This window comes from Strix uralensis, chromosome 12 (assembly GCF_047716275.1).
Source record: "Strix uralensis isolate ZFMK-TIS-50842 chromosome 12, bStrUra1, whole genome shotgun sequence".
Taxonomy (NCBI): domain Eukaryota; kingdom Metazoa; phylum Chordata; class Aves; order Strigiformes; family Strigidae; genus Strix; species Strix uralensis.
Window position 1 is genome coordinate 21,645,656 of NC_133983.1, and position 26,321 is coordinate 21,671,976.

The 26,321-nt window shown below is 39.9% G+C and overlaps 1 protein-coding gene across 2 annotated transcripts; it reads right to left on the minus strand.

Annotated features, from left to right (window-relative positions):
• Positions 1-599: 599 nt before the first annotated feature.
• On the minus strand, positions 600-24,893 carry ZDHHC7 (zDHHC palmitoyltransferase 7). 2 transcript variants are annotated; one of them, XR_012630627.1, is made up of 9 exons: positions 24,754-24,893; positions 18,315-18,399; positions 14,090-14,412; positions 11,160-11,284; positions 5,986-6,082; positions 5,452-5,533; positions 4,126-4,256; positions 1,992-2,842; positions 600-1,233 (listed from the first exon to the last, which is right to left on the minus strand). XR_012630627.1 is itself a non-coding variant. In XM_074882170.1 (8 exons), the coding sequence occupies exons 3-8, from the start codon at positions 14,393-14,395 to the stop codon at positions 2,666-2,668; spliced, it is 918 nt and encodes a 305-aa protein (XP_074738271.1). In that variant the 5' UTR covers positions 14,396-14,412; positions 18,315-18,399; positions 24,754-24,893; the 3' UTR covers positions 600-2,665. The 2 variants fall into 2 exon arrangements, 1 of the variants encoding a protein (XP_074738271.1); XM_074882170.1 differs by having other exon boundaries at positions 600-2,842.
• Between the last annotated feature and the right edge of the window lie 1,428 nt (positions 24,894-26,321).

The following is a 26,321-nucleotide window of genomic DNA, read 5'->3' on the forward strand; positions in this document are numbered from 1 at the left end:
AAGAGTTGTTGCAAAGGGGAAATAAACTGCTTCCTGTCTCTCCCTCTTTTACTGCCTTTGTAAGCCTTGTGTCCTCCTTGCCCTCACCCTTGTTGGGTCACTTGTTCTGCTGACAAGTACCCGAACTGCTGCTTTCTAGGCTGCATAATTGGCTGTCTTTGTATTTGAAGCTACAGAACTAGTGGCAAAAGTCAACATTTGCACAGAGAAACTAGGGAGACCTGAGACCTAACCTCTATTTCACACAAATACCTTGAAAGTGCGAAGCCCAAGAAACTCAGGAGTTTTCAAATAGGTAGGATTCACTGCCTGTTTTCCCACTCGCCTTAGACAAACAGGTACTAATGAGATAAGCAGTTACACCAGAGGATGCAGAAGACGAAATGCCCAAGAGCAGCTAAGCAGTCAGCATAGCTTGAAACCCTTAATAAGCAGAGTATCATCTTTAATTTGGAGCAGTATCATCTGTTACCTGATACACATATACATATAAATTACAAGCCAAAGGATGCAAGACCATTACCCTGAAGTTGTTGTAATCTGAATATATGCAAATATGCACATATATGTGCAAAAAAGAGCAACATCTAGAGCAGAAGTTAATCAACTAAGACTTCATTACTTTATTTTTTTTACATTAAAAAAATTACAACGTAACAAGGGTTTGAAAAGCCAAGTAAACCTGATTTCACACACGCACACATTTGCTAAGTCACAGGGTTCAACCGCTTGAAGTGATATTTTCTGATTTTCATCAGGATATTTTATTAATCAATATACACATTAAGAGCCTCATGACAAAGCCAGACACATTTTTTCCCAATCTTTAAGATGTGCAACTGAATATGCAAAGATTCTTGTGGAACTTCCAACTTTCCTCTCAGTTACATGAGACGTAGTTTTGTTCATTTGACTGCAATTTTGTTGGACGTGTCCACCCAGAAATTGTCCAGTGTTACACACCATCTCCCCCACGCAAAGTGACCATATTACATAGTATTGCACAGTTTTGTTCGCAGGGCCATAGCTAATAAATGGATCCCTTAGTAATCTCACCCACCCAATGGTATAAAACCTGATGAAGCTGGAATCAAGATGCCACAAACAGTCACAAAGAAATGGAGAAGCAAGTTACTGAAAAAAGAAAGTATAGCTTCTGTAGTACGTAAACTTTATAATGCAAGATTCTTCAGCACGTTGAACTGCTTGAGGTGGGACAGATCATCAGTGCTACTGGCAAAGCAAAAGCAAGAACAGGACAATTTTAAGGCAAGTCCCAGAACAGGGAGCTATTTACTTTCTAGGCACAATTTCAAGCTATGCATCAAGGCTCCTGCTTTATCCTTTACATTATCAGTAATTTATAGAACAGTTTAACAATAATACAAAAAATAGTCTAAATCTAATTTTTAAAGAATCAACTTTTAGCTGAATTTCGTTACTTGCAGCTTTATTTCATTACTTGCAGATTTATAAACATTTCTTAGCACTACTGTTGTTTGTCAGGCCCACATAAAGCAGTTCTAGATCTATATTGCTCTCATTTCTTGAAAGTAGTTTTGGTTGGCAAATGGTTAAATTCAAAATAATTGCTTCTATTACAGATCTTTCTACTTTTAAGCTCTGTTTTACTTGAGAAAGAGGCAACCTCCCTCACTCCTCTGATGCTTTTGTTCAAGGGATCATGAAGTCAACAGCTTTCCTTCTATGAAAAGTCTGTACAATAAAAAAGGGGCAGAGCAAGACCTTACAAAGACAACTGTTTTCAGTTAGTTAACTCCAGTCTGCAGTACGTTCATTTCAATCTCACAGAGGAGGATAGTCACTGGTCCCACTTACTCCTGCACAGAAGACTAGATATAATCCTCAAACACCTACACTTAAGTTCCTCTAGAATCAATGCATTAAGAATTGGAGATGCATAACTGAGGGCAGAATTTGGCCCACAGCTGTTAGTTAAAAGTGTTGTTTACTGAAGGTTTAGAACTTACCTAAATGCCATATGAGATTAATACTGCCAAACACAAGACATGCTTTTGTGAGCCTGGGAAGACATTTGGCAGCGGTGTAACAGTGCCTCTGATGTGTTATGCTGTTGTGTGCACCAGTCCTTTGAATCACTTGCATATGAGGAATGTGTGCCTGAAGTGGGACACAAGAGTACAGCTCTGTTTATTAGGACAAGCTGAAATATAAATTAAAACTGAACAAACCACTATTCCCTGAAAACTGGATTTAGAAGGCTAGGTCTCATTTGAGATCCATTTCACCATAATGCTCCTCCTTATGATTGACAACTGCACCTAAGTATATACGTTTTATAAAAACACACAGGTAATTCCCCAAACATTTATCAAATAAAAAGGGTTTAACAAAAATGGATAATTAATCTCATAAAATAAATTACAGTAGCATGACAACATTTGGCTTCTTTAGTGTGACCACGTGCTTTTCCTTTGTTATCTTGCTGTTAAGACCATTACAGATCCAGTTCGCGTCTCTGAAAGTTAATGAGATGTCTGTGACGAGAAACGTATAAAACTCTGCTTGCTACAAGCAAATGTCCGATATCAGTTTCACCTGGTCACAGATTATATGTAGACAGCCTTCTCTGGCCCCAAATAAATATTATATAGTATTCTTGCAAGTTCCAGCATAATTAGGCTCAAACAGAAAACTCAGGTCCTCCTTTCTTTGCTCTCAGTAGAAGTCGCCTGATTCGAAATCCTGCAAAAGGATTGATCCACAAGAGTGAAGGCTGACCCCCAAAAACAGATTTCATTCCTTCCCAACGTAGTCTCCGCTCCCATGTTGGCTTTTCACTCTTCAGTCTTTCAATCTCCTGTACATAAACAGACATGCAGTGACACACTGTTAAGTCTAAAGTTTAGTAAAGTCTAACAGCAGTTACCAAAAATGATTACTATTTTGCATTCTTTTAACATATAGCTAGTGAGATGATTAGTTTCTGACTGTTATTTGTTTAGTAAGGAAGAAATAAGAATGGCTGATTTAGTCCTGTGGGTGCAGGGCAGAAGACTTAGAACACAAACTGTGTACAAGAGGGTTGGTCTACCTCTAGCTCTTCCCCCCTCAAAGTAAAAGACAAAATGACCAGCAAAGCTGATGTTACAGGATAGGATCTGCAGGCAATATACCTACACTAGAAGCTGCTTACTCAGTTAATAAAACCAGACAATAAGGCTTCCAAGAAGGCTTTTGTACTGCAATTACTGAAGCTAGGCTTACTCTCCCACATGCATTATTCTGATGATCATTTTTTGTACTTCCCACTAATGAAGGCTCCACATTTACTAATTGTTTTTCACAGTTACTCTTCAGTACAAAAGTACACTTTTAAACAGTGTCGCTGAAGAGCCACAAGATTCAAATTCCTTATGTTTCCAGACAATTATCTATCACAAAATGTTCTCTCAAGGCTTAACACTGCAGATCTAAGGGCAAGGGAGCCACAGGTCTAAACTACTGTTATCCTCTAGTAAAGTCACAGAATCGTCTCAGTTGGAAAAGCCCTTGAGCATCCTCCAGTTCAACCATGAACCTCACACTGACTGTTCCCAACTCCACCAGATCCCTCAGCGCTGGGTCAACCCGACTCTTCAACCCTTCAGGGATGGGGACTCCCCCCCTGCCCTGGGCAGCCCATTCCAACGCCCAACAACCCCTTCTGCAAAGAAATACTTCCTAAGAGCCAGTCTAAACCTTCCCTGTGTACCAAAGTAGAGGGAAGTGTGAAGGGTCGATACAGGATAGCTAGTTTAAGTGTAGACCTGAGAAAAGCAGACATTTCTCATGACACCTATCAGGAGTTTCTGACGGTTGAAAAGTGTAAGTCTAAACTGAAGTCAGAAGCTGTGCAATATTTGTAGTTGAAACCCTAATTATAAAATTTATGTCAGAAAAGCAAACAATGCAAGAACTTCTGTTAGAATGCAAACCCCAAGAAAGTATTTCAATCTTTACAACTGCAGAAAATAAAAATTATGAGCTATTTCAGATTCGAGGTTTTCTCCAAAATAAGAGTCTTCCCTCATGCAAATAAAACACCATCTAACACACCTTCCTAGAATAATTGTTAGAGCATACAAAAGTAGAAGTCTTTACCGTTTCATCATTGCATATTGAGTGGATTTGGGTGCCAAACATGACTGCAGTGAAAGTGAGAAACAGAAAACCCTCAAGGCACAAGAAGATCATCAGGATCACAGTTACAGGTGGGGAGAAGTCACTGCATTCTGTGAAAACGATGTATGTAGTTATAAAAAAAAAAATTTAAAAAATCTAAAGAGTACATTCATACTGAGACATCCCCTCTTCAATAAAAACAGCAATAAAAGCTAAGCATCTGACACTTGAAAGTGTATTTCACAATTAAAACAAACTTCTAATTCCTAGCACTGCAGCAGCTTTATTTGCTGCCCAAGGAAATAAAGAATTCTAAGGAAGTAACAGTTTTGGCATCCTATAAAGCATATGGTACTGCACTACTGCAATGCTGCCTCATATTCCAAGGATATCAAACGTTTGTACGTGAAACAATTTAAGTACTCGGAACTGCACATATATAAAGATGAGAACAGCTTGAAGTTTCATGCATGACAAACACTGTAGAAACCATCAGCACTGTCAGCTCTGACTTGCTAGTTAATCCAGACATCCCATTGTGCTGCAATTGTCTTATTTTTTTTAATTCACCACACAAAGTAACCAGGTTCTGATTTACAGTCACATCTCTGGATATCCTCTGATCAACTGATTAACTCAACTATAGTTAAATAAAGAAGAAATGGGATAGTATACAGGAAGCAGAACATTCAGGTAAAAAAAGGACTAAGATTCCATCCATTTAATGGAATATTCCGCAAAAAACAGTCACATGGATTCCCCTGTTGCTTCTGGTACCAGGAAGAACATATGATCAACCCTCTTCTGCCAAATGCCCAAGATCAGAATGAGCTCAGGCACTTTGGAACATTAAGAAGTGTAAGTCAGAGGCCTAAACAAACAAATTAGGAAATTTCTTTTCTATGGGACCCCCACAGTTGGCTCCAATAACAGAATGAGGGAAACATTTGTTTAAGTTTCAGCTGTTGTTCACAGAACTATGGTGGGACACACAGAGCCCAGCTGGCAGCTTCAGGTAGTACAGTGCTGAGGTGGTCGAGGACCAGCTACTTGTTTCCTTCCTATTACAGAGGCAGTAAATTTTTACTATGTGGAAAGGGAGTGAGAATGCCCTTGACAGTCACAGCTCTCACAGTGAATGTCTTAAAAAGAGAGAGATAGGTAAACAGGTATGAAATATTTTCAGGACCTCACTTTAAAAATATTGAAGTCTTGTAATATTTCATACATGGCACGGAAATAGGTGGAACGCTATGACTTTCCCTTAATATCTGCTAGATTATGACAGTGAAAGTATTTGCTTACCAGTCCACTGCCCTCGGACACAGGAGAAAAACTGAAACCCACACAGTATGAGCGCATGAGCTGAAATTAGGGCTATATACATCTGGAAATAAGAGAGAGTGCTTACTTTTGACTGCTGCCAGGTAGTAAACCAGACATTCCTTTCAGCCAGCCTTCACCACTGCACAGCGAATATACTTTCCTATTTCAATTTTCAATTCAATACAATGATGTTAAAAAACAAATTCTAATTAAGCTTGAATCTAAAAATGTGGGCAATAATGAAAGTTTACGTACCATTTCACTAACTGTTACTACATAAAACACAGTAGAATTAAGATAGTTTAAAATAACAGCACTTTACAAGACTAAAATGAGTATGAGCAGAAATATCTTCCTGCTTGGAGACTATCTTGAATAGAAGGGGAAAAAAACCCAACAAACAACACAAAAAAATTGTGCCCTTAAGCCATTACTCACTAGTAAGCACAACCAAAATTGTTACAATCAAGGTAGATTCATACGGAGGTAAAGCTGCTGTTGATTTTCACTTACCGTAAACAGAACAAAAAATCTCTGATTTTTCTCCCCCACACAGTTATTCACCCACGGGCAGTGGTGATCCATCTTTCGAATACATCGTTTGCAAATACTGAAGGAAAGGAAAAGAGATTTCTGTTGAGAAACAACACTTCACGTTTTAATGTAGAAACAAGGGTACCCAGTGGTCATAAGATGATGTGCTGAAATCTTTCTTGACAAACTGCAAACAGTGATTTTTACTTGCATTTCTTTAAAGAAACTATTTGCTCACAACTCAGCTTTTGGTTGTCACAAAACTGACTGTGAACATAAGACATTCTTCACATAAGAAAACCAGTATTAATATGAGAATCACTGCATATCCAAACACAGTCAAGCGAATCCAGTAACTTGTTTTAGACACTTGTGGCACTGAATGAGCAAAGTGTGTGGTTTTGTTTTCTAATTTTAGTTGGTTTTTACTGTTAAAAACCCCTTCCCTTCTGAAGCAGCTTTTTTAGACAAAGCAATTATTTCAAGTTTACAGACTTTCAAGTTGTAAATTTACTTTAGGACTCAGAAAAAAAAAAAATAAAAATTCACATCTTCAAGAGAGAAATTGTCACTCTTGAGGTTTCAAGTGACCATACAATTTTGAACATATGCAATCAACATCTCAACTAAGGAACAGCTCACAATGTCACACTTCACTTCCTCAACATAAAACAAAAATATTGAAACTATAAGCAGCACACATTCTTTGCTTACTTGTTAATGAATACTTGAACACTACCATTCTTTGCTAGTTCTGCAACTAATTGCTTAGTTTCTACCCAGTTTTGAGTCAAGGTTATTTCCAGAAGAAAAGTCAAATATTTCAACAGCTCCATTTTACATGCTAGGCCATACAGCACCAGAGGGTTCATTTCTCTTACATTCAGTTCCATCTGCAGCCAATGTTATACAAGAGAAACAGAAAAGTTGCAACATGTGTTGAAGTTCTTCCATAAATCAATAGCTTAAGTAATGCTGATACTTCATTTTTCTAGTTTTGTACTTAAGATAGCCACACTCTCAAAGCATTCCAGATTTTCCTGCAGAACATCCAAAATATTAAGCATTTTTATTTCAGCAGTTACAAAGCCAAAAAAGCCTAAAAAATGCAGGCATGACTATTCAAAATCCTTTCTTTTTAATGCATGCTTATTTATGTAGGTATCTGTGAGTGCTGCAGTGACAAGCTACGAAGCAAAGCTAGACAATTGTCACTGGAGTGAGGAAAGGGGTGTGTGTGAAGGGGAAATCAATGCTCTGAGGCATAAAATAATTTTTAAGGCACATCACATATGCATGATTATAAGCTAATTCAGCAAGAGGCAGAACATACTCCTGCACAGGTTATATGAAAGAACCCCAAATCTCTCACTGCTCCTCCGAAGCTATCATAACCCAGCCTCTACCTTCCCACTGCCTCTTGTTTAAAGACGATTCATCCTCTGATGCAAATTACTTTTTAAATAGTGCCAGTTACACATGAAAATCCCAATACCATAACTAAACACTGCGACCATTCTCTAGTGCAGAGGAAACAGGTATCATTCAAGAGAAGGCATTCAGAAGGCTCTCCAAGAGATTTTCATTTCACAGCCTCCTACCTGTAAGTTCAGCCTCTCATTAATTTCCCAAGCTCTGTGGGAAGGTGAGCTAATTCCAGTTATCACAACCATGCAAGCCTCCTAACGCAACACAGAATATATACTGTCACTCTAAAAAGAATATTAATGTGAAGTACTGAGTAAAATCATATCCAGACTCAATCAAGCCAAACGCTGGAGGATATGAGGTTGGCAGGACTCACTTTTGCTCATTCAGTATTTCTCACAAGCCCACGCAGAGCTCTCTCTCCAAGACATCAGATGTCTGGAACCCTGCCTTCATTTCTAATCTCACACCACGATTCAGCGAACACTTCCAGCCATCAAACTCACAGCAATGCTTAGAACAGTGGTTCTGCCTTCTTCCTGTCCCCATCACTTGTATTCTACTCCTTCCCCTGTCCAAGCACAGATGTTCATGCGGCAAGAGTTTGGGGAAGTCACTGTGTTACCTGCAACCTGGGTCACTTCACTGTGCAGGAACACTCACGCCTTACACAAGAGGAAGGAGCAATCTGGGAGTGAGAACAAGCAGCTGTGGACAAAGGAAGGTCTTCTCCAGCTTGGCCTTGCTGCTGAATGCCGCTCAGGCAACTGCAGGTGCAATTACAGTTTTGAATGCCAAAGATAACATTCAGACACAGCTAATGGCTTCAGAGAAATTGGTCTGGATACCAGAAATTCACGGGAAGACTGATGCAAACATCTCAGTGACTTGATTCTGAATAACAGTTCCCCACATACAAATGTAGGCACTCAGAATAGGCTAGAAATAATGGCAGCTGTGCTCCTTCAGTGAAAACAAAATAGCATTCACTCAGGATAAGCCACCTCTTTATGCTGAAAATGTTAACTCCTTAGTAAAATACCAGTTTAATGTATTTCACTGAGGCTAGATATTTAGCTGTAAATAAAAGTTTGGGTTTTTTCCCCATCTCTAATGCGTATTATGAAACTATTTTTCTTCCTTAAAAGAACTTCTGCTGCAGTGTTGCACAACAGTTTTCATAACTACATCATAAGAGTCTCTTCTGTTAATAATTTACTATTCAAAACATACACTGTGGCTTTGAGTGTAAGTATTTCCCAACAGGAACCAACTTTAATTTCCATTTTCAAGCCTCTTCTATCAGCAAATTGCCACTTTGACTCCTTGGGACCAGCCCATCCTTTTAACGTCCTTGGAATGGGTTTGTAAGCCAATAAAAAGTTGGCAGTATAATCAAACAAACCTTTTTTCTATTCAGTGAACTTCTGCAGTGCTAAATCTATGGCAAAGAATCAGATTCTGGTAGCTGGTTTCCAGCCCATTTACCTGTCTATGCAGTATGTATTCAATGTTCAAGAAATTACAAAAAAATCCTTTGTTTTTCTTAAGTAAACAGCAACAACTAGTAGCACGTATTGTACAAGTAACAGAAACAAAGACAATTAAACCAGATATCCAACTGCTGAGCAAAACATGACAGCAGGCTTACAAAAGGATAGTACATACACTTTTAGATGTTCTGTGAAGCCAGCTATGCACTGTGCAAGCACCAAAACGCGTCCTTTACCCTTACGTGGAACATCTCACAGTGTATTTTACCAAGGCATAAGTAGTAAAACAATTCACAAGACATGCAAAGCCAGGTCCCTAAACCAGTGCTTAGTGAAAACAAACCCTTTGTAAGCATCACAGATCTCCTTCATTGTAGACACTACCCATTCTTGCTCTAACAATAAATGTAATCCAAATTCTAGCCATAAACAATGTATTTGAATTCCCTACTTAAGTTTATTTCTATTCTTCTTCCATGAAGAAATAATTTTGCAATCGACACCGCCTTAACTGGGATCACAGGCTACTAGAACATCCAAGATAATAACTCAGCACCTGCTGAGGGTGAGGGCCCAGAGGCACCCAAGGGACTCTGCAGGGTTTGTCTGAAGCCTCTACAGCTGTAAGCCCCAGGTCTCACAGGTGAGCACTGCCCACGCAGAGCCATGCAGCTGCATGGGCTCCAGGCTCTCCAGTACTCCAGCTTTTTTGTTCATACGCAGAGTTCAATATAAGATGTCTTCATTTAGGGTCACTTCCAAATTGGTAAATCCTATTGGGACTGAAGATGTGAGAAACACTTTACAAAGACTCCGGCAAAGTCTCTGCAGGAATCAGCCTAAATCCAAGATGAGAAAATGAGCAAGATGCAACCTACGCTCAGCAGAGGCTCTCAGGTGTCCCTCCAGCGCACCCCGTGAACGCAGTGCCAGGACATCTGAACAGACTGCACAAAGCTCGTTTGGATCCCCAGAGATGAACAGCTTATATTCTGCCACAAGAAAGCAGCTGCACTGCTTCCACCCCCAGGCCCACCGAGCAAGAGGCACAGCTTTGTTCACGTACTGCTCTACCAGAGCTAATAAAGCCAGCCAGAATCCAATTCGCTGCACAGGAAGGCAGGCCTGGTACCTGCATCCATGCAAGAAACTAACCTACAACACAGATAAACTAACTGAAGATAATCCTATACTTGACTATTTATACATGAAACTTTTCCCTTCACACTCCAGATACAAAAACCCACTCGCATCTGAGAGAAGAACAAGATTTCAGTGCCAAGGCGGAGTATTTATAATGGAAATAGCTTCTCAGCCATAACTTTCATACAGATAAGTGACATACACGGAGACATTTAATTTAGAAACCACAAATTTACAGAATAATTTGAGAGTCCTGACAAGACTTCACTCTGTTCTTTTAACGGGCACTAACTCAGAGACTTAAATTGAATACGCCACACAATTCAATACACATCACTCCTCACACCTAGAGAGAGCCACCAGAAACATTTACATACTTATGTAAGTCTTAATTATGCAGGCATATCTATTTTCAACTCTCACACAATAAACATTACAAATGCATATCCACAGTGCCTGAAAACTCAAAAGATTGAGAATTAATTAAAAATGGATAAATTTACTATCTCTTCCATAGCATGTTCAGTTTAAATTATTATCACTTCTGTCCTTATTAAAATGAATCTTCAATAAGCAGAGGTGCATTTAACCCACGATGCATAAAACTTTGGGAAAATAATCTGCCAATTCACGTACCAAAATGACGCACTATGAAGACGAGAAGACACAAATTAAAGTGATAGCTTAAAACTAATCTCTATTTTCTTAAATTAAGATTGCAGAGTCATTTCTTAAATCACCTTCTGTCCAAAATGTCCTTGAGATTCTTCCCTTTGCCCTGCATTATCAACAGTATGGCACAATAATTAGAATGATGCACAGGAAAGAATATTCACAAATCAAAAAAGTATTTAAAATACCTCAGTATGATTATTTTTTAAAACTCCCGAGTCTCTTGCTTCTTTCCCCTCACCCACATTCATTTTTAGCCATAGTATATCCTATTTATAAAATACTCTGCAATGTATGAACTTGAAAGTTTATTGGATACCAAAAGAAATTTTGGGGAAAAAAGTTAACACATAAGTATCAGGGACATTATTCCAAGGCTCAATACGCATAACTGCTTTAAAGAAAACTATGGCATACCTGCAATGGTGTGCACGTTCAGGTTTGATACTACAGCACTTTGGACATTTGTAGATCACTTCTCCTGGTTTCAGTTGCAAATTATCCATGTATTCTTTAGTGGCATTTCCTTTGGGTACAGCCCCCTGAAATCATTTCAATTAAAGGAGAGAAAGCTTCTTAAATGGTATGAGAGCATTTAAATATACATTTTATAGACTTTATACCAGTAATCTCAGGATAATTGCTGAAATAAATTCATTTATTCAAAGCTAGTCCGCCATAAGCCAGAATCATTTCCAAATGAATAAATTACCTCTGCTTGACCTCAAATTCAGTTTCATTTCAGCAAGACTCATCTATGGCCAAGTATTAGCATAACTCTGAGAGAATCTACTGTCACCAGCATACATAAAATGAAGAGGAAGACATCTTTACATGCAGGTAAAAGCACTACAATATTTGCTGAGAAGTTACTCTGAACAAGCACTACTAAAGGAGATGTGCTTTCTTACAGCAGCATATGTTAATTGTTGTGACATTCGATTATTAGGTCAAGCCATCCACAAAAGTTAAATCAGCAACAACTACTTGAAAAATGTCATTTCAACTCTCTGAATCCAAGATTTAGCCACCTGCCCCACATACACAAGTTTTTGAGAACCAACAGTCATCCTTTTTTCCTTTATACTTAAGTTTTTAGCTTGGACACTGTCAGCATGAACCACCACTGACTTCTTTATTCTACATCTAACATCTCCTGCTGCCCACCGCTACTGTGAAAGTTTGTATAGCTATATGGTAAACAGCTGAAGGAATAGATACAGGAGAAAAATAACCCATCAGGAAAAGAAATTATTTTTTAGTGATTAGTTCTCTGAGCTGTTCACCACTGAACTGCATTAGAAGCTGTTTCAGCGCAATGAGGAAGATGATGAACAGACAGGAATAGTAGGCAGGATTGCTTCTTCCAGTAACAATATTAATCTAGAGCCTGCTGAGAACAGAATCTAACTTTCGACTAGTAAGAAGAAAATAATGGACAGTACCACTGTCACCTTGCTTATTTATAAAGCTAAAGGCTTATCTGTGACAGGAAGAAATTGTGAAGTGAACCGGGATGTGAAATGAAAGTGCAATGGTCTTTCTGTACCAACTCCTCCAGGCCAGCTCTTACTTCACACAGGGATAGCCTTCTCCAGGTTGGCTTAAATCACCTGCAACATTCTATAATTATTTCCTTGTTCAAAAAAACCCCACTGGCAGCATCATCACCTTACACAGACACCTTAAGGAAGTTTTCAGGACAGAATTAAGAAAGCAGCAGGCACTTCAGATTCAATTGCAAAACACTTCTGTACTTAGGCAGAAAGTTTTTGTTGCCTATGGCCTGGAATAACAATCTTGTGTTTGTATTGTCCGAGACACAGCCCAAGTTCTGCCTCAGACGAACTCCAGCTAAGTGGTGCTTCAAACCTGAGCCAGGTGGCCTTTGCAGGGGTACGAACCGAAAGCCAGTTTCTTGAACACTCATGTTGTATTGCTGAAGTGCTTTTTGCAATATGTATGTTCTCACTGAAGTTAATACTTTGGTGTAAACATGGTGAATTATTTCAGAGAGAACTCCTAAAGCACAAATTTACCTTGTTCCAGGTAAATTTATGCTTATAAAACACATCTCACATTCACCTATTCCCCTGTCACTAAGGATCACAACTTCAGGCATGCTTTTAACATTTTATTGATAAAATTATACTCTATTTCAAAAACATCTTTCATAGTCTCAGTTGGTCACCAATTCCTTTCAATGAAAAATCTATTTTTACACTCATAAGAGTAAATTTAATTCATATATGTTTTGAGGCAGTTTATTCCTTTTTTCCTTCAAGCTGAGTTTCTACCACACAATTGTGTTCCATTCTGGGAATCAGCAGGAAAGGAGTGGAGAAAGAAAGGTAGTGATTCATCTCTATTTCTATCATGTTTTATCCATAAAGAACAACAAAGGTCTAGAAAGAGACACAATTTTACCAGGACGTATTTTTAAGCGATCTATCCTTAAACTAGTAACCTTCTTAGCTGTCATAGTCTGTAGAAGTCGTAACATTTTATCACTGGGTGAGGACTCAGAAGTAAATCAAAGACCTAGAAAACCATTAACTACAACACCCTGATGTTTTTCTGAATGCTTCCATAATTTCTATACATGCTGTTGCTGTCTCAAAAATTTGGAGAAAATAAACGTTTCGCCCCTCATCCCTCTCTCTCCAGATTTATTCCCTAAAAAAAGTAATAGATTTTAGTACAAAATAAGCAATTTCTTGGAACACTTGAATTGAAAAGTCTGAAAAAATTAGTACTTTCAAGACCTCTTACACCTACTATTCCAATGTGGGTTAAACTTAAATCTCCTTTCCCACTGACTCCAAATACCTAAACACAACAATGCATGAACCATGCAGGACAATAGTTCTTACTTTACGTCACTATGTGACTGAGGTTTTTCAGCATGTCTACCTCTAAAAGCTCTTTCATGTGCCATAAATGGAAGATACATTTCAAATGATACAACAGGATGAAACTACAACTTCTTATGAAGTTTTGAAAATATATCTGATGAAAAAAAGAAAAATTGGGACAGAAAAGACTGAAGCTTTATTAGCTTCTTCAGAACCTGGGTTAATATTTTACAAATAAACTGTATTTCTCACGAGCCTACCTCTCCTTTATAAATTACTTTTATACTGCCTGCTCCTCAAGAAAAAATTATTTATAGTTTCATTAACAGAACAACAGGGAAAGTACAGATATCATCCCTTCCCCTTGCGAGTTTTGAATCTAACACTACTTTTCCTAGCAGGAGAAGACTGGTACCACTTCTCCAAATTTCTCTGCAGACGATGAGCTACGTGAGAGAACAATCCAACGTCAAGGAACAATCGCATACTTACTGGATCAGTTAGCATAGTTCTCAGATGCGATGACAAAGCTAGTACTGCCAAGCAGTTAAAGAGTACACCGTTGATCACAGAGTACCAAAAGTCTTTGGAAGGCAGCAACATGACAAAAGTCACTACGAAGTCTGCATAGACAACCAGAAGCCATGTCATTATAGCACAGACCATACCACAGCCATCTCGGATGAACCAAACCCTCTCTGCCATGTCGGCCTCTGAGGAAGAGGAATCGTAGCTGTCATTTTCAGCAAGAAGCGGGTGGTGCTCAACATCACGGAATCTGTGCCCTGATGACTGCATGGTTTTCTGGCCTTGCCCTGCAGGAAGCAAAGATACCATTATTATGCATGAGGAAACTGGAAATAGAGGTGGCTCTCATTTTTCATCTCTGTAAGATAAAATATATCCAAGTTCAAAATACATTACTGATTTTTTTTATCTAAATCTGAATTCTATGACTACATAAAAAGCAAATGTTTCTGTAATCAAAAGATACTCATTTACAAATTTTCATCAACAATTCTGTAAGCCATTTACTCAGTTTTATAATCCCGTAACTTTTTTTTTTTTTAATCATTGTATTGGGTTTGCACGGCAAGGTTTTGGTAGTGAGGGGGGGTGTGGAGGCTACAGGGGTGGCTTCTGTGAGAAGCTGCTAGAAGCTTCCCCCATGTCCAACAGAGCATGGACCCGCCACTGGCCAAGGCCGAGCCCATCAGCGATGCTGGTAGTGCCTCTGGGATAATGTATTTAAGAAGGAGAAAAAAAACCTGTGCAACTGCAGACAGGAGAGACGAGTGAGAATATGTGAGAGAAACAACTCTGCAGACACCAGGACAGTGAGGAAGGAGGGGGAGGAGGTGCTCCAGGCACCAGAGCAGAGATTCCCCTGCAGCCCGTGGTGCAGCCCCTGGTGAGGCAGCTGTGCCCTGCACCCATGGAGTCCCACAGGGGAGCAGATTCCACCTGCAGCCTGTGGGGGACCCCACACCAGAGCACAGGGGAAGGAGGCTGTGACCCCGTGGGAAGCCCACGCTGGAGCAGGCTCCTGGCAGGACCTGTGGCCCCGTGGAGGGAGGAGCCCACACTGCAGCAGGTTCTTGGCAGGACTTGTGACCCCGTGGGGGACCCACGCTGGAGCAGGCTGTGCCTGAAGGGCTGCAGCCTGCGGGAGGGACCCACGCTGGGGCAGTCTGGGCAGAGCTGCAGCCTGTGGGAAGGACTCACGTTGGGGGAGTTCATGGAGGACTGTCTGCTGTGGGAGGGACCCCACGGTGGAGCAGGGGAAGAGTGTGAGGAGTCCTCCCCCTGAGGAGGAAGGAGCAGCAGAGACAACAGGTGATGAACTCACCACAACCCCATCCCTGTCCTCCTGCACTGCTGGGGGGGAGAAGGGAGAGAAAATAGGGAGTGAAGTTGAGCCCAGAAAGAAGTGAGAGGTGGGGGGGAGGTGTTTTTTAAGATTTGGTTTTATTTCTCATTACTCTACTCTGATTTGATTGGTAATAAATAAATTTTCCCCAAGTTGAGTCTGTTTTGCTCGTGACAGTAATTGGTGAATGATCTCTCCCTGCCCTTATCTCGACGCACGAGCCTTTTTATATTTTCTCTCTCCTGTGCAGCTGAGGAGGGGAGTGATAGAGCAGCTTTGGTGGGCACCTGGTGTCCAGCCAGGGTCAAGCCACCACAATCATGCAACTTCAATGCTCAACAAAGGGATTTTAGAATGGTTTCATTTCCATCTTGCTGTACTTGTAAACCATTCTTCCTCTTTTGTCAAAAATGCAACCTCTTTCTTTTATCTCAAACTAAAATGGCAAAGTGTTCATTAAATTACAGCTCATGTCTCTCAGAAAACAGCAAATTATGGCACCAGACTGTTGACTTTTCATAGTACTCCAGCAACCCAGGGAAGAGCAGAAGGGAAAAACAGAATGGAAATAAAGCTGTTCTAGTATATTGTTCACAACAAAAAACACAGTAAGTTAGAAAGCAGCTAAATTTGTTGACAAAAGTGCTATTGTGTTGGAAAAACCACAAACCTGTTGCAAAGATATATTGGATAACTTACAAAACTGTCTCAGATCAGACCAAACTTAAGGGAAACAAATGGTGGTGGTTAAATTAGCATGGCAGTGGATTACATGAAATTAAATGAATGTGTTTTTGAAAATCTGATTCATGAAAGCTCTTTTAGGGCTTTGTTGTTGTTCCAAGGTGGAACAAAACCAAGACTTGAAACCTCAATAGTTTCCATGAAAACAGAATTATTTTCCAGACACCTCTAACAAGCAAAGATATAGAATGGCAGAACTGAAGTGCTATCAACAAACAGGAGACAAAATAAAGCTTAAACATTATGCATCAAGAATAGCCTGCTACTTTAAAACTATACTGTGTTTTAAAAATCATATTGATCTATGCTATTAAAGGCCATGGCTGAGAGAAACTTGAAAGCATTTATACTGATTGATGACAGCCACGCAGAAGTCTCCATTTTTACCCCTTATTAACGGTAGCCTATGACTGGGAGGAACTATGGCACTCTAATTTACATCCCAAGACCTTGAATATAGGATCACTTTGTTAGTCTAAAATGGTCAAAGTTACCATTGCCAGATAAAGAAACTCACACAGAGATAGTTTTCAGATGAAACTATGTATTTCTAAACCCTTTAAAAAATTCTCAGTCCTATCTACCAGGAATCAGATAAGCATACTCTGCCCAGTAAATTTTTCTGACTCTTAAGCCTTAATGCTGGAACTAGGCAGGAATAATGCAAGACATGAAATGAGAGCAAGTATATGTAGATTGTAGTGCAGAGATCCCAGAGCAACAGATAAAATAGCTCGTTGAGATACAGGACACAGTTCAGTGTGGGCTACGTTCTCTGGTTGTGAAACAGAACAAACCGAAACACACCTTGCTGGTAACAAGGCAAGGTTACAATTTCTACTAGTTACACTGTGTTTTCTATACACACAATGGGGTTTTTTGGTTTGTTTGTCTTTTTTACACAGAAGTCCCCTCTCTTACCAGAGTATGGCTACTAAGCCATGGATGAAGGTAGCCACATACTTGAAAAACACTTTTAAAAAAGAATAAACTTCACCTTCCTTAAAAGCAATTCAAGCTTAACTTAACCTAGATAAGGCCGTCTTTTTCTGCCACTTTAAATTATCCTAATCTTTCTAAATGTTTACAGTTAAAATTACAATCTATGCCAATTAATTTCAATAGAACTTTAGAACTTCAACCACTTGTGGTCAAGACTTGAAAAAGAAAATTCAAGTTTCATGAAGCCTATATAATTAGCAGCTAGAACACGAAGATAACTAGGCAAAGCAGCTATTATTTAATCAAAAATGGGCATATAAAACTTCTAAGAAATGTTATCGTCTAACTTTGTCAAAAAAAAAGGACCCATAAAAATGTATGTACAGTAAACTTTCAACTAAGCCTTTAAGTATATGAAGAGCTGACAGTCAAAGTTGTCACACACACAAAATACCCCAAAAATGCTCTAAAGAATCAAACTTCTAAAGACATAAGCAGTGGTACTGCAGACACAGTCAACTACAATGCATTTACATGCTGGCTTGTCATCAGAATATTTTTTTCACTGCAAGTTCTGTTTTTCTTAACTCAAATTTAGGGTAAATTCAACCAAATTCACAATAGCAAAAGTACTAGAATTTCCCTTTTTTTTTAGTATTCTTTTTTCCCCAATTCTTTTTGTTCAAAAAGTCAATGCATAAGTCATTTGGAACTTATTTTCAAAGAAAATGTCTTTTTTTTTTCCACCAAAGTTTAGAAACCCCACTCCTTCAAGACCTCCTGCTGCACAGATGTTCTGAAGTATCTGAGAGGAACCAATGCATCAATTCTGAAACTTCCTACAGAACACAAATCTGGAATGCCTTCCAGCTAAGGTGCAATACCTCAGATGAAGAAATCGACAACTATTTTTCAATCAAAGCAAGTTTTCAGCTGCTCAAATCAACAAGTTACCTTAAATCAGAACAGACACCAAGATTCGGGGCGGGGGGGAAATCGATATTTGGGTAGGTCATTACAAATACGAATTTTAGATCAACTCTGCAAGCAGCTCCTTGAGCATACAAATAAAATGGCACAAAATTACTGTATTCATTTTGTTTAACTGTATTAAGGACAACCAAGAAATTTTTTAGCACAACAGAAAAAAACCCCACATACCTCACAAATATTTTTATGTTATTCTGACATCATGTCCTTCCTTTGGGCTCTCCTAGTCTATTCACATAGTCATATCTGATGTAATCTGAAAAGACACCATCAACAAACTGATTAGCAAAGCACTCTTGCTTCATCAGGAAAATAGTGTTAAGCACAAATAATATACATAGATAGTAGTACTTTGAAATATGCTGTGTGTACTTACAGCAAACAAGCTTCTGATCAAGAGGAAAAATCTTTTAGATTAAGCTATCAAAGAACAAAACAAAAAACTCTAGGCAGTGTTTCAAGTAACACTGTTTCGGTTTTAAGATGAGTTGGATATCCAGATTTTAGCATTACAATCTAATGTATCCAAAGACTTTTTCCTGTTTGCCACTCCTGTATGACTAAGAGCTAGAGTATGCAAAAAATAATAATCTTACTTGATTGTCTTCAGATCTTACAGCAAGGTTTTTGGTACCAGGTTATTAATAACAAGCATGCATGCCTACCAGTATTTTTATAATTGTTAGATAACACAGGAAGAAAGATTGTTTTAACTCTAATTATTAGATCAAACTATGGCCAATTTAAAATAAAGAAGCTACTCATTCCAGAAGCTATTTATAAAAGAAAATGGCCCACAATTCTGCCAAAGGGAATATGCACTTCGAAAGCTTTCCTTGTTAGAATTCCACCATATAGGCAAATAATTACCATAGGACTTACGATATACAAATCAGAATAAGGACTAAAATGCTAGCATAAGCTATTCTAACCATGCTTGATTTTACAATACAAATGTGCCACAATCTTGAATCCCATTCCTTCCTTTTCACAAGGACGTAACACTCAAATCCAACACAGACTGTGCAAAGTAAGAGAACACCAGTAGATGTGTAGAAAGTGGAAGATTTCCTTTTTCATAATAAAAGAGGAAGAGGAACTTATTTAGAAAACCAGGTACTTCAAAGTTTCAAAGTTTTAGCAGTTAACTTTTGGAAACCATGACATGGCATTTAGAGCAGGACTGCAGCACAAAAGCTTCAGTTAGATGTTTATTTGGGGAAAAGAACAGAAGAGGGGTGGGCTCGAATTTCTGACTGGAAGAATTAGTGGCCACATGTATGCTGCACAGAAAGTGCTGCTGCACTGGCTTCTGGCAAATTAAGTTGGGACCCCTGTTCTGCACAACAACATTGACTGCCATTGCCGTCCTCTCACCCAGTCCTACTGCTGCAAACTATAACATCTGTCTGGCAATTAAATCCCCAATATGTGATCAAGGAAGATTTTCTTGCTTTGTTTTATATGGTACAGAATAAAATTACTAGCTTGGAGTAGGAATTTCAAATTTGTGTCTGATTAAAGCTGGCTAAAGAAGTACCTAGGTTTGTTTCTTCAGTTGGTTTATTTTCTAGTTTTTAAAATAAGCTTTGTGACATGGAAGCTTCACTCTTTTAATTGGAAGGTTAATTTAAATTTTAATATATTTTGAGAGTAATGTAAGGATTCTGACATTTAATGATGGAGTTCTTCAGTATACATTTTCAAATTTTCCCAAATCAAGGGTAACTATACCAATGCAGACCTCCCCTGAAAATAAGAAGCCTCTTGTCTTATTTAAACTCATTTATATATTCTATTGCAAGCCTAAAAGGTAATGCAAATGCTTATTATGCACATATAATTGCATAAAGCTACTGATTGCTTTCTGTTTTGCTTTATAAATAAGCTTTTATACTTTTGTTAAACAAGTTTCACAATATTGTGAATTCCACAATCATTAAGTTGTCATCGACATGGCATTTTGTGGAAACTAAGTAAGAAACACACAAGAAGGCAGGTTGAGTGTATCACATTAATTTGCAATGTCACCCACCCATTCTCTGCGTTGCAGATGACAAGCAATAGAAGATGACATGTTAAGGCTCTGCAGGTGAAATATTAAAGTCAGAGTCATCATTTGAAATTGTTAACAGAGAATTCATTGACAAGACAGGGACATGATTTGTTCCGTCAGTTACCTAATCCTAAATTTAATTCTGTGCAAAATTTCAGTGTTTATCATAGCCTCACAAGTTATTGGTTTATGTGGAAGTGCCACCACAGCTCAGCTTTCATGAGAATAATAGATTTAGTCATTCTCATGTGCTTTCTCCCTCCCCTGCTCCTGTGTGTCGTTCTCCTCTCCAGCTGCCTACACCATTACCCCCCTACCTTGGTCCCCTGCAAGGGGAAGAGGATCAATGCTTGAAAAGACTTTATGAAAAGCTAAGCATCCCCACTGAGATGCTCACAGCTTTCCTCTAGACTATTAATTTATTTGCTTCAATGCCTGTCCTAACCAAATTTACATTGAGCCTTTGTTGTATACTTAAAGCACAAACCTCCAGAACAAAGCATGACACTTTGATATGTCAAGCAACAGTTTTTCATTTGACCCTTTAAAAATCTTTATCTAGCATTGGAAGATACAAATTACTCAATGTTTCATGCAAAATATCATGTGTTTGCACAGGTGATTATATTAAACCTAATCTGATGCTGTTCTACTCTTGGGTGTTACTTGGAATTGTCAGGTTAAGAATGTCTCATCTGACCTGCACCTAATGAAATAGAATAGTTAATGTAATAGAGACCCAAAATGCAGATATATTATTGGAATAAAAAAACCAACTCTTGAAGAAGTTGCATTACAAACCCATGATCATTGGAAAGATGGTCTTGTAAAATGACTGCGCCTAAGATGTTTTTAGTTTTCTAATGGGGCTAAAGAAGATCCACTGCAACAGCAAATCTCCTTTCTCTAAGTTTACTGGAAGGTTACCACAGGCATTAGGAAGATGAATGATACAACTATTGTATCATGAGGCCCCTGTGCTATCATTTAAATAAAAAAAAAAAAAAAAGGGCACTTCAGGGTTAAGCAGAGTCCTCTTCCCTGCTATTTTCTGAGGAAGAAAGGAAAAACATTGTTGTAGGAAAAAAAATCTAACTTTTCTTTTTTTTTTTAAAAAAAAACAGATATACAAATAAGAATTTATATACAGACTAAAAATCCATCAGCTGTGAAAGCCTAAATCTTTTTTGGTCGCTTTTTCCTTCAAGTTATACAACGGACAGTTCCTAAAATTCCTCATATTTCAGTTAGAACAGTAAAGAGAATGCTTTTATTTCAAAATTTCAGATTGCGTAGTCAGTAGTTGTAGGGACACTAACAGATATTGCACACTAACACAATAATACCACAGCTATTATGTACGACGGATTTAAATCCTACCTAGAAAGCACAGGATCGATGGCAAATCACAATCACAGAACTGCGGTCTCATTAAAAGGTTACAGTGTGAACATTAACTTCAGTAACTGCAAAAATTTTCAGTAAACCAAATGAACATACCTACTATCACATCCAATTCCATGGGCAACGTGAACCATTCATTGTGACAGATAAATAGCCATCAGATAATGTCTAGACATAATCATGCCTAATTTAGGTGAATAACCTACTTTTTATTACAGATACATGCAATCCGAACTGCAAAGCCATTTAATAAGTAAACTGTGGCTTGTTTCAACTTCTTAGTGACTGATCTAGCAAACAACCTCACAGCAAACAAATAAAACTACTCCAGTAACTACAACAACCAGTAAAGCACACTGAAAAGCCTTTAGCTCAGCCCCAGCAAGGGCCTAGCTCTGTACAAGGAGCCCTCTGCTACGTTCAAGGCTGACCCTTCTCAGGAACCACAACGTGTGAGAACGGCTAGAGTAGCAAGTATTCAGAAGACCCAATCCATCATCTACAATCCCGGTTTAGCCCTGACAGACTCAACTTTTGCTATCTGTAATTACAAAGACATAGGCCCAGTGTCAAGAATGTGGGACATATGTAACACAGTGCCACCCAACTCTGGAAAAGAGCAGCTGAAATTGCTTGTGATGTGAATCCACCGTACAATCCCAAAGTGTTATTATCAACTTAGCCCCAAACCTATCCCATACCCTTGGTGGCATAGCTCATCATTTCCCTAAATCCTTATTGCTTTTGCTCTAACTTAATGTATTTCGCACCATATTTATCTCATGAACTTCCTGTTCATGCCTGGTAGCCCTTCTTTGTACTGACCCACACCTGCTGCAGTGCAGGCACACAGTGACACTTTACAGTAGAAACACCTCAACGATGTGATGCTTTTTATATGCAAACACCCAGCAACATGTTCAGGAGACAACCTTCAGGGAATACTTACTTAACACAGTCAAGTTTCAAGCTATTGTGATGATTCTCCTTACCCTAGTCTCTTACACAACAAGTGCCAGGCCGTAGGAAAACACTGGAATTGTTTCTTTTCAGCTTTGAAAAGAGGATGGGCTTCTTCTAAATAATCTCAGAAAAGAGATATATAGAAGTACTTAAGCATAAGCATGGATGTCTTACTAAGAAGCTGGTCATCTAACTACTTATGTCTTTATGCCAGTAGCACCTTTATAAACATCCTCAAAACCCAGCAATGAAAATTCAGAGTAAAGCAAGTTATTCAAAATGTAAGAAAAAAATCTATGCATGTCTTCAGAACACACATTTATAAAAAGTATTGAAGAGCTTTGCTATCAGCAATAAACTTGGTAGATTTGTGATACCAAGTCACTTTTCCATAAGCACAAAAATAACATCAGAGATATTCAGCAAGGTATCTTTTTGGCAACAGTTTTTCCCCCACAGATATGGAAGTTAAAGAAAATATACTTCACAAGACTCTGGTACCCAGCAAAGATACACATTATCCGATAAATGAAGAGTTCACTAAACTACAACAGCAAGGACAGATGCTTCTGGATTAAAGCACAACCTTTACTTGAGAGGAGGACATGAACACAATCTATGGCTGGGCTTTGTATCTTACCTCTTTTGGAACAGGGCCACAAACTCTAACTCAGATTAGACTCCAGAAAGCTAGATGTTTAAACCAATATCAGTACTGCTAGGTGAAAACTGAAAGTTTTACTCCTTTGCCAACAGCAACTGGATGAACCACATTCTGCTTCAGAGTTTAATTTTTCAATGCTAATTTTTGCATTCATCACAATACACTATACCCTCACACTCAACTGAAGATAGCCTGGCTATCACATTTACTGATTGCACTGTGGTATCGGGCTGGCAAGCACATTTTTCTGTCAGTTATTAATATCCACCTGTGATTCTTCCTTCCGGGTTCCAAAAAGTAATGTCATACATCAAAGATGAACTATGTTCACTAGAAATTTTCAATATTGATTAAAGAAGTGCTAAAGCCTTTGTTTCATACCAAACACATACAAAGCCTGACATTTCCCCTATATTCTTCATCTTCAGCCTTTCAACTGCTGCAGAATTCTATCAATTTACTTCCTTAAAAGTTCTATGTCTTCGTAAAAGGCATAAAAAATCCATCAGATATATACGATATAAAATACACTATATTAGAGCAAAACGGAGAAAGTTTTAGAGATGAAAAGCATTACCAATTTCTTTTAGTCACAAAGAGCTTCCAGCTATTTAGCTCTAATCTAAAACCACTAAAATTTTACATCAGTTTCATCTACTAATGAATCAGTATGACTCTACTTTATCTGTAAATTTTCAAAGTCAGGGAATACCCATTTCAAAAGATCTAATTTAAGTCTGTTAATGTGAACAGTCACATTGACTTCAACCTAATTATGTCTTCAGCAAAGCAAACAGTTACACCACTGTAATTCAGCACCCTGATACCATTATACAGCTGTATATGTAGGGTAGGAAATAGCCACTGATTTCCCAATCCTTTTTTTACAGCACAGATCACATATGTGCTGTGCTGTACGAATCTACCCTCTCCTTTTTCAGAGTGTGAACTATTTGCATTCCCACACCCTGTAAGCACTGTTCTTCCCTCCTGAAAAGAAGGAAAACCAGCACCATGTCAATGAGCAAAACTCCCTAGAGCAAGTGTAGGACATTACTGCAAAGAGCGGTGTGTCAAGTGACTGCTGTTCCTTCCCCTTTCAGCTTCCCACGGCGGCAGCTGAGGCTCTACAACACAACCGCGCTGGGGCACAGGGACACTTCCATGCACTTGTCTCCATGGCTGCTGTCAGATGATTTTTATTTTTTTAAATAACCCGAAAAGAGGCAGGCGCACAGCCGAGACCCAGAAACACCCTATTAGGAACTGACACTAAACACCGCAAGGACGGAGACTGACGGGGCGCGCAGCCCTCAGCCCGACCTGCCCCACGAGAGGAGGCTGATCCCCGCTAACCTTCCCCGCTCGTCCTTCACCGGGGCTTCACCGGGCCACCCGCGGGGCCGGGCCCCCGCGAGGGCCGTGGGGGTAGCGCAGGGAAAGCCCGCGGCGGCAGGCGCCCTGAGGGGACCCGGCGCGGCGAGGGGACGGTGGCCCGGAGAGGGGAACGAGAGCGGATTTACCTCAGCGGCGGCGGCCCCGCTGCCCTCAGAGCTGCGGCTGGCGCCGTGCCGGCGCCGCGGTGGGCCGAGCCGGGGCCGAGCCCCCGCCGCTGGACCACCGCCGCCACCGTGCCCGTCGCCGGTCGCTCCGCGGAGCCGAGGACTCCCGGAAGCGCGAAGGGCAGCGCCGCAGGAGGCGGAAGCCGGGCGGCCCGCACTGCGCAGGCGCCGCGTCGGGCGGGGCCGGCCCCTGGGCGCGCTGCGCAGGCGCCGGCGGGCGGAGACGGGCGGGGGCACGGGCCGCTGTGCGCATGCGCGCTGCGAGCGGGACGCCCTTGGCGCCGGCGGCCCGGCCGGGGAAGCGGCGCTGGCGCGCATGCGCGCGGCGCGTCAGGGCGCGAGGCGGGAGCCCGCCCGCACCCACAGCCTGGAACCCGCCGGCCGCGGCAGCGGGGCGCTTCCCCCCCCAGCTCAGATTTTCAAAGAATTTAAGGATAAGATTGGATTCGCAGATGAATCAGCTCTTCCCTGAAGCGTTTTTGCGTTACACCTTTTCCTGGTGATACTTCATTACACTCCCTCGCTACTTCACGGAGTCTCAGGAGGGTGATTTGGCCCCCAAGTCGCGCCTGTTCTGTGGCCGTGTTCTGAATTTGGTCAGCCTAGGCGTCAACATAAGTAGTTAAATCAGACAAATTGTCTTACATGAAAATCGTCTTACATGGAAATTGTCTTACATTGTCTTTCTGCGTGACACTCATTCAGAATTTTCCACAGCGCGTATTAGGAAAAATATATACTCGGTGTGCAAAATAGCAAACCTCGCAGCGTGTGAGCTGAGGATACGTCTAAAACACACGAAGATAAAAAAGCTGAAGGATGACAAATTATGACAGCCCGGGCACGCTTCTGCATCCTGTTTTTTTCTTGTAGCATGAACACCATCTAGTGGGACACGGGCAGTAAGTGCGTAAGGGGTTCTGTACGCTGAGAAGTACAATAAAATACAGCTGCCTGCATGTCTATGTGTGCTTCTTTTTTTTTTTTTTTTTTTTTTTTTTTGCATTCTGCTTCTATGCTGAAATATTAGGGACTTTAGAAAAGCTTGGTTTTGTGTGTACTCTTCTATTTCCCAACAGCTGGGTTTCACATACTAAAATACTCTATGCCAGTGTCTCTGCTATTCAAACAAAAGTGTGCAAACATCTATAGACAGAAAATCGTAAGAGCTCATCTTTTTCTAAAACTTTCCCTCCACGTTTTCCCTTAATACAGCTAATACGTCATTGATCTGGGAATGAAAACAAAGAAAAGCATTTTTTCTTGGGTACATACTTATGGGGGTGCAGTGCTGACTATAGTGAGCTGAACCCTTGAGAAAACTGAAATGCATTGCCTTCCTCGTGCTTTTATCTCCGGATGGCCGAGATGTGACCGTTACCCAGAAGTTACGAAGTTTAATTATTTCTGTTGGGGTTTTTTTTAGTAGTAGCAACTAGACAGTGTCTGCATGTTGTCACATCCAGGCAGTCGTACACTTTAGCAGTTCCCACACATGCTTTATCGCTGAGACCTTCTAATTCAGTGGA

What these genes read in the sequence shown, in the direction of transcription:
- ZDHHC7 (XM_074882170.1), bottom strand. Translation starts at nt 14,395, where the DNA reads ATGCAGTCATCAGGGCACAGATTCCGTGATGTTGAGCACCACCCGCTT. An exon ending in GAACTATGCTAACTGATCCA is followed by an intron (nt 11,285 to 14,089) that starts GTAAGTATGCGA and finishes AAATGATTTCAG; the next exon opens with GGGGCTGTACCCAAAGGAAA. An exon ending in CAATATGCAATGATGAAACG is followed by an intron (nt 2,843 to 4,125) that starts GTAAAGACTTCT and finishes GTTTATGTACAG; the next exon opens with GAGATTGAAAGACTGAAGAG.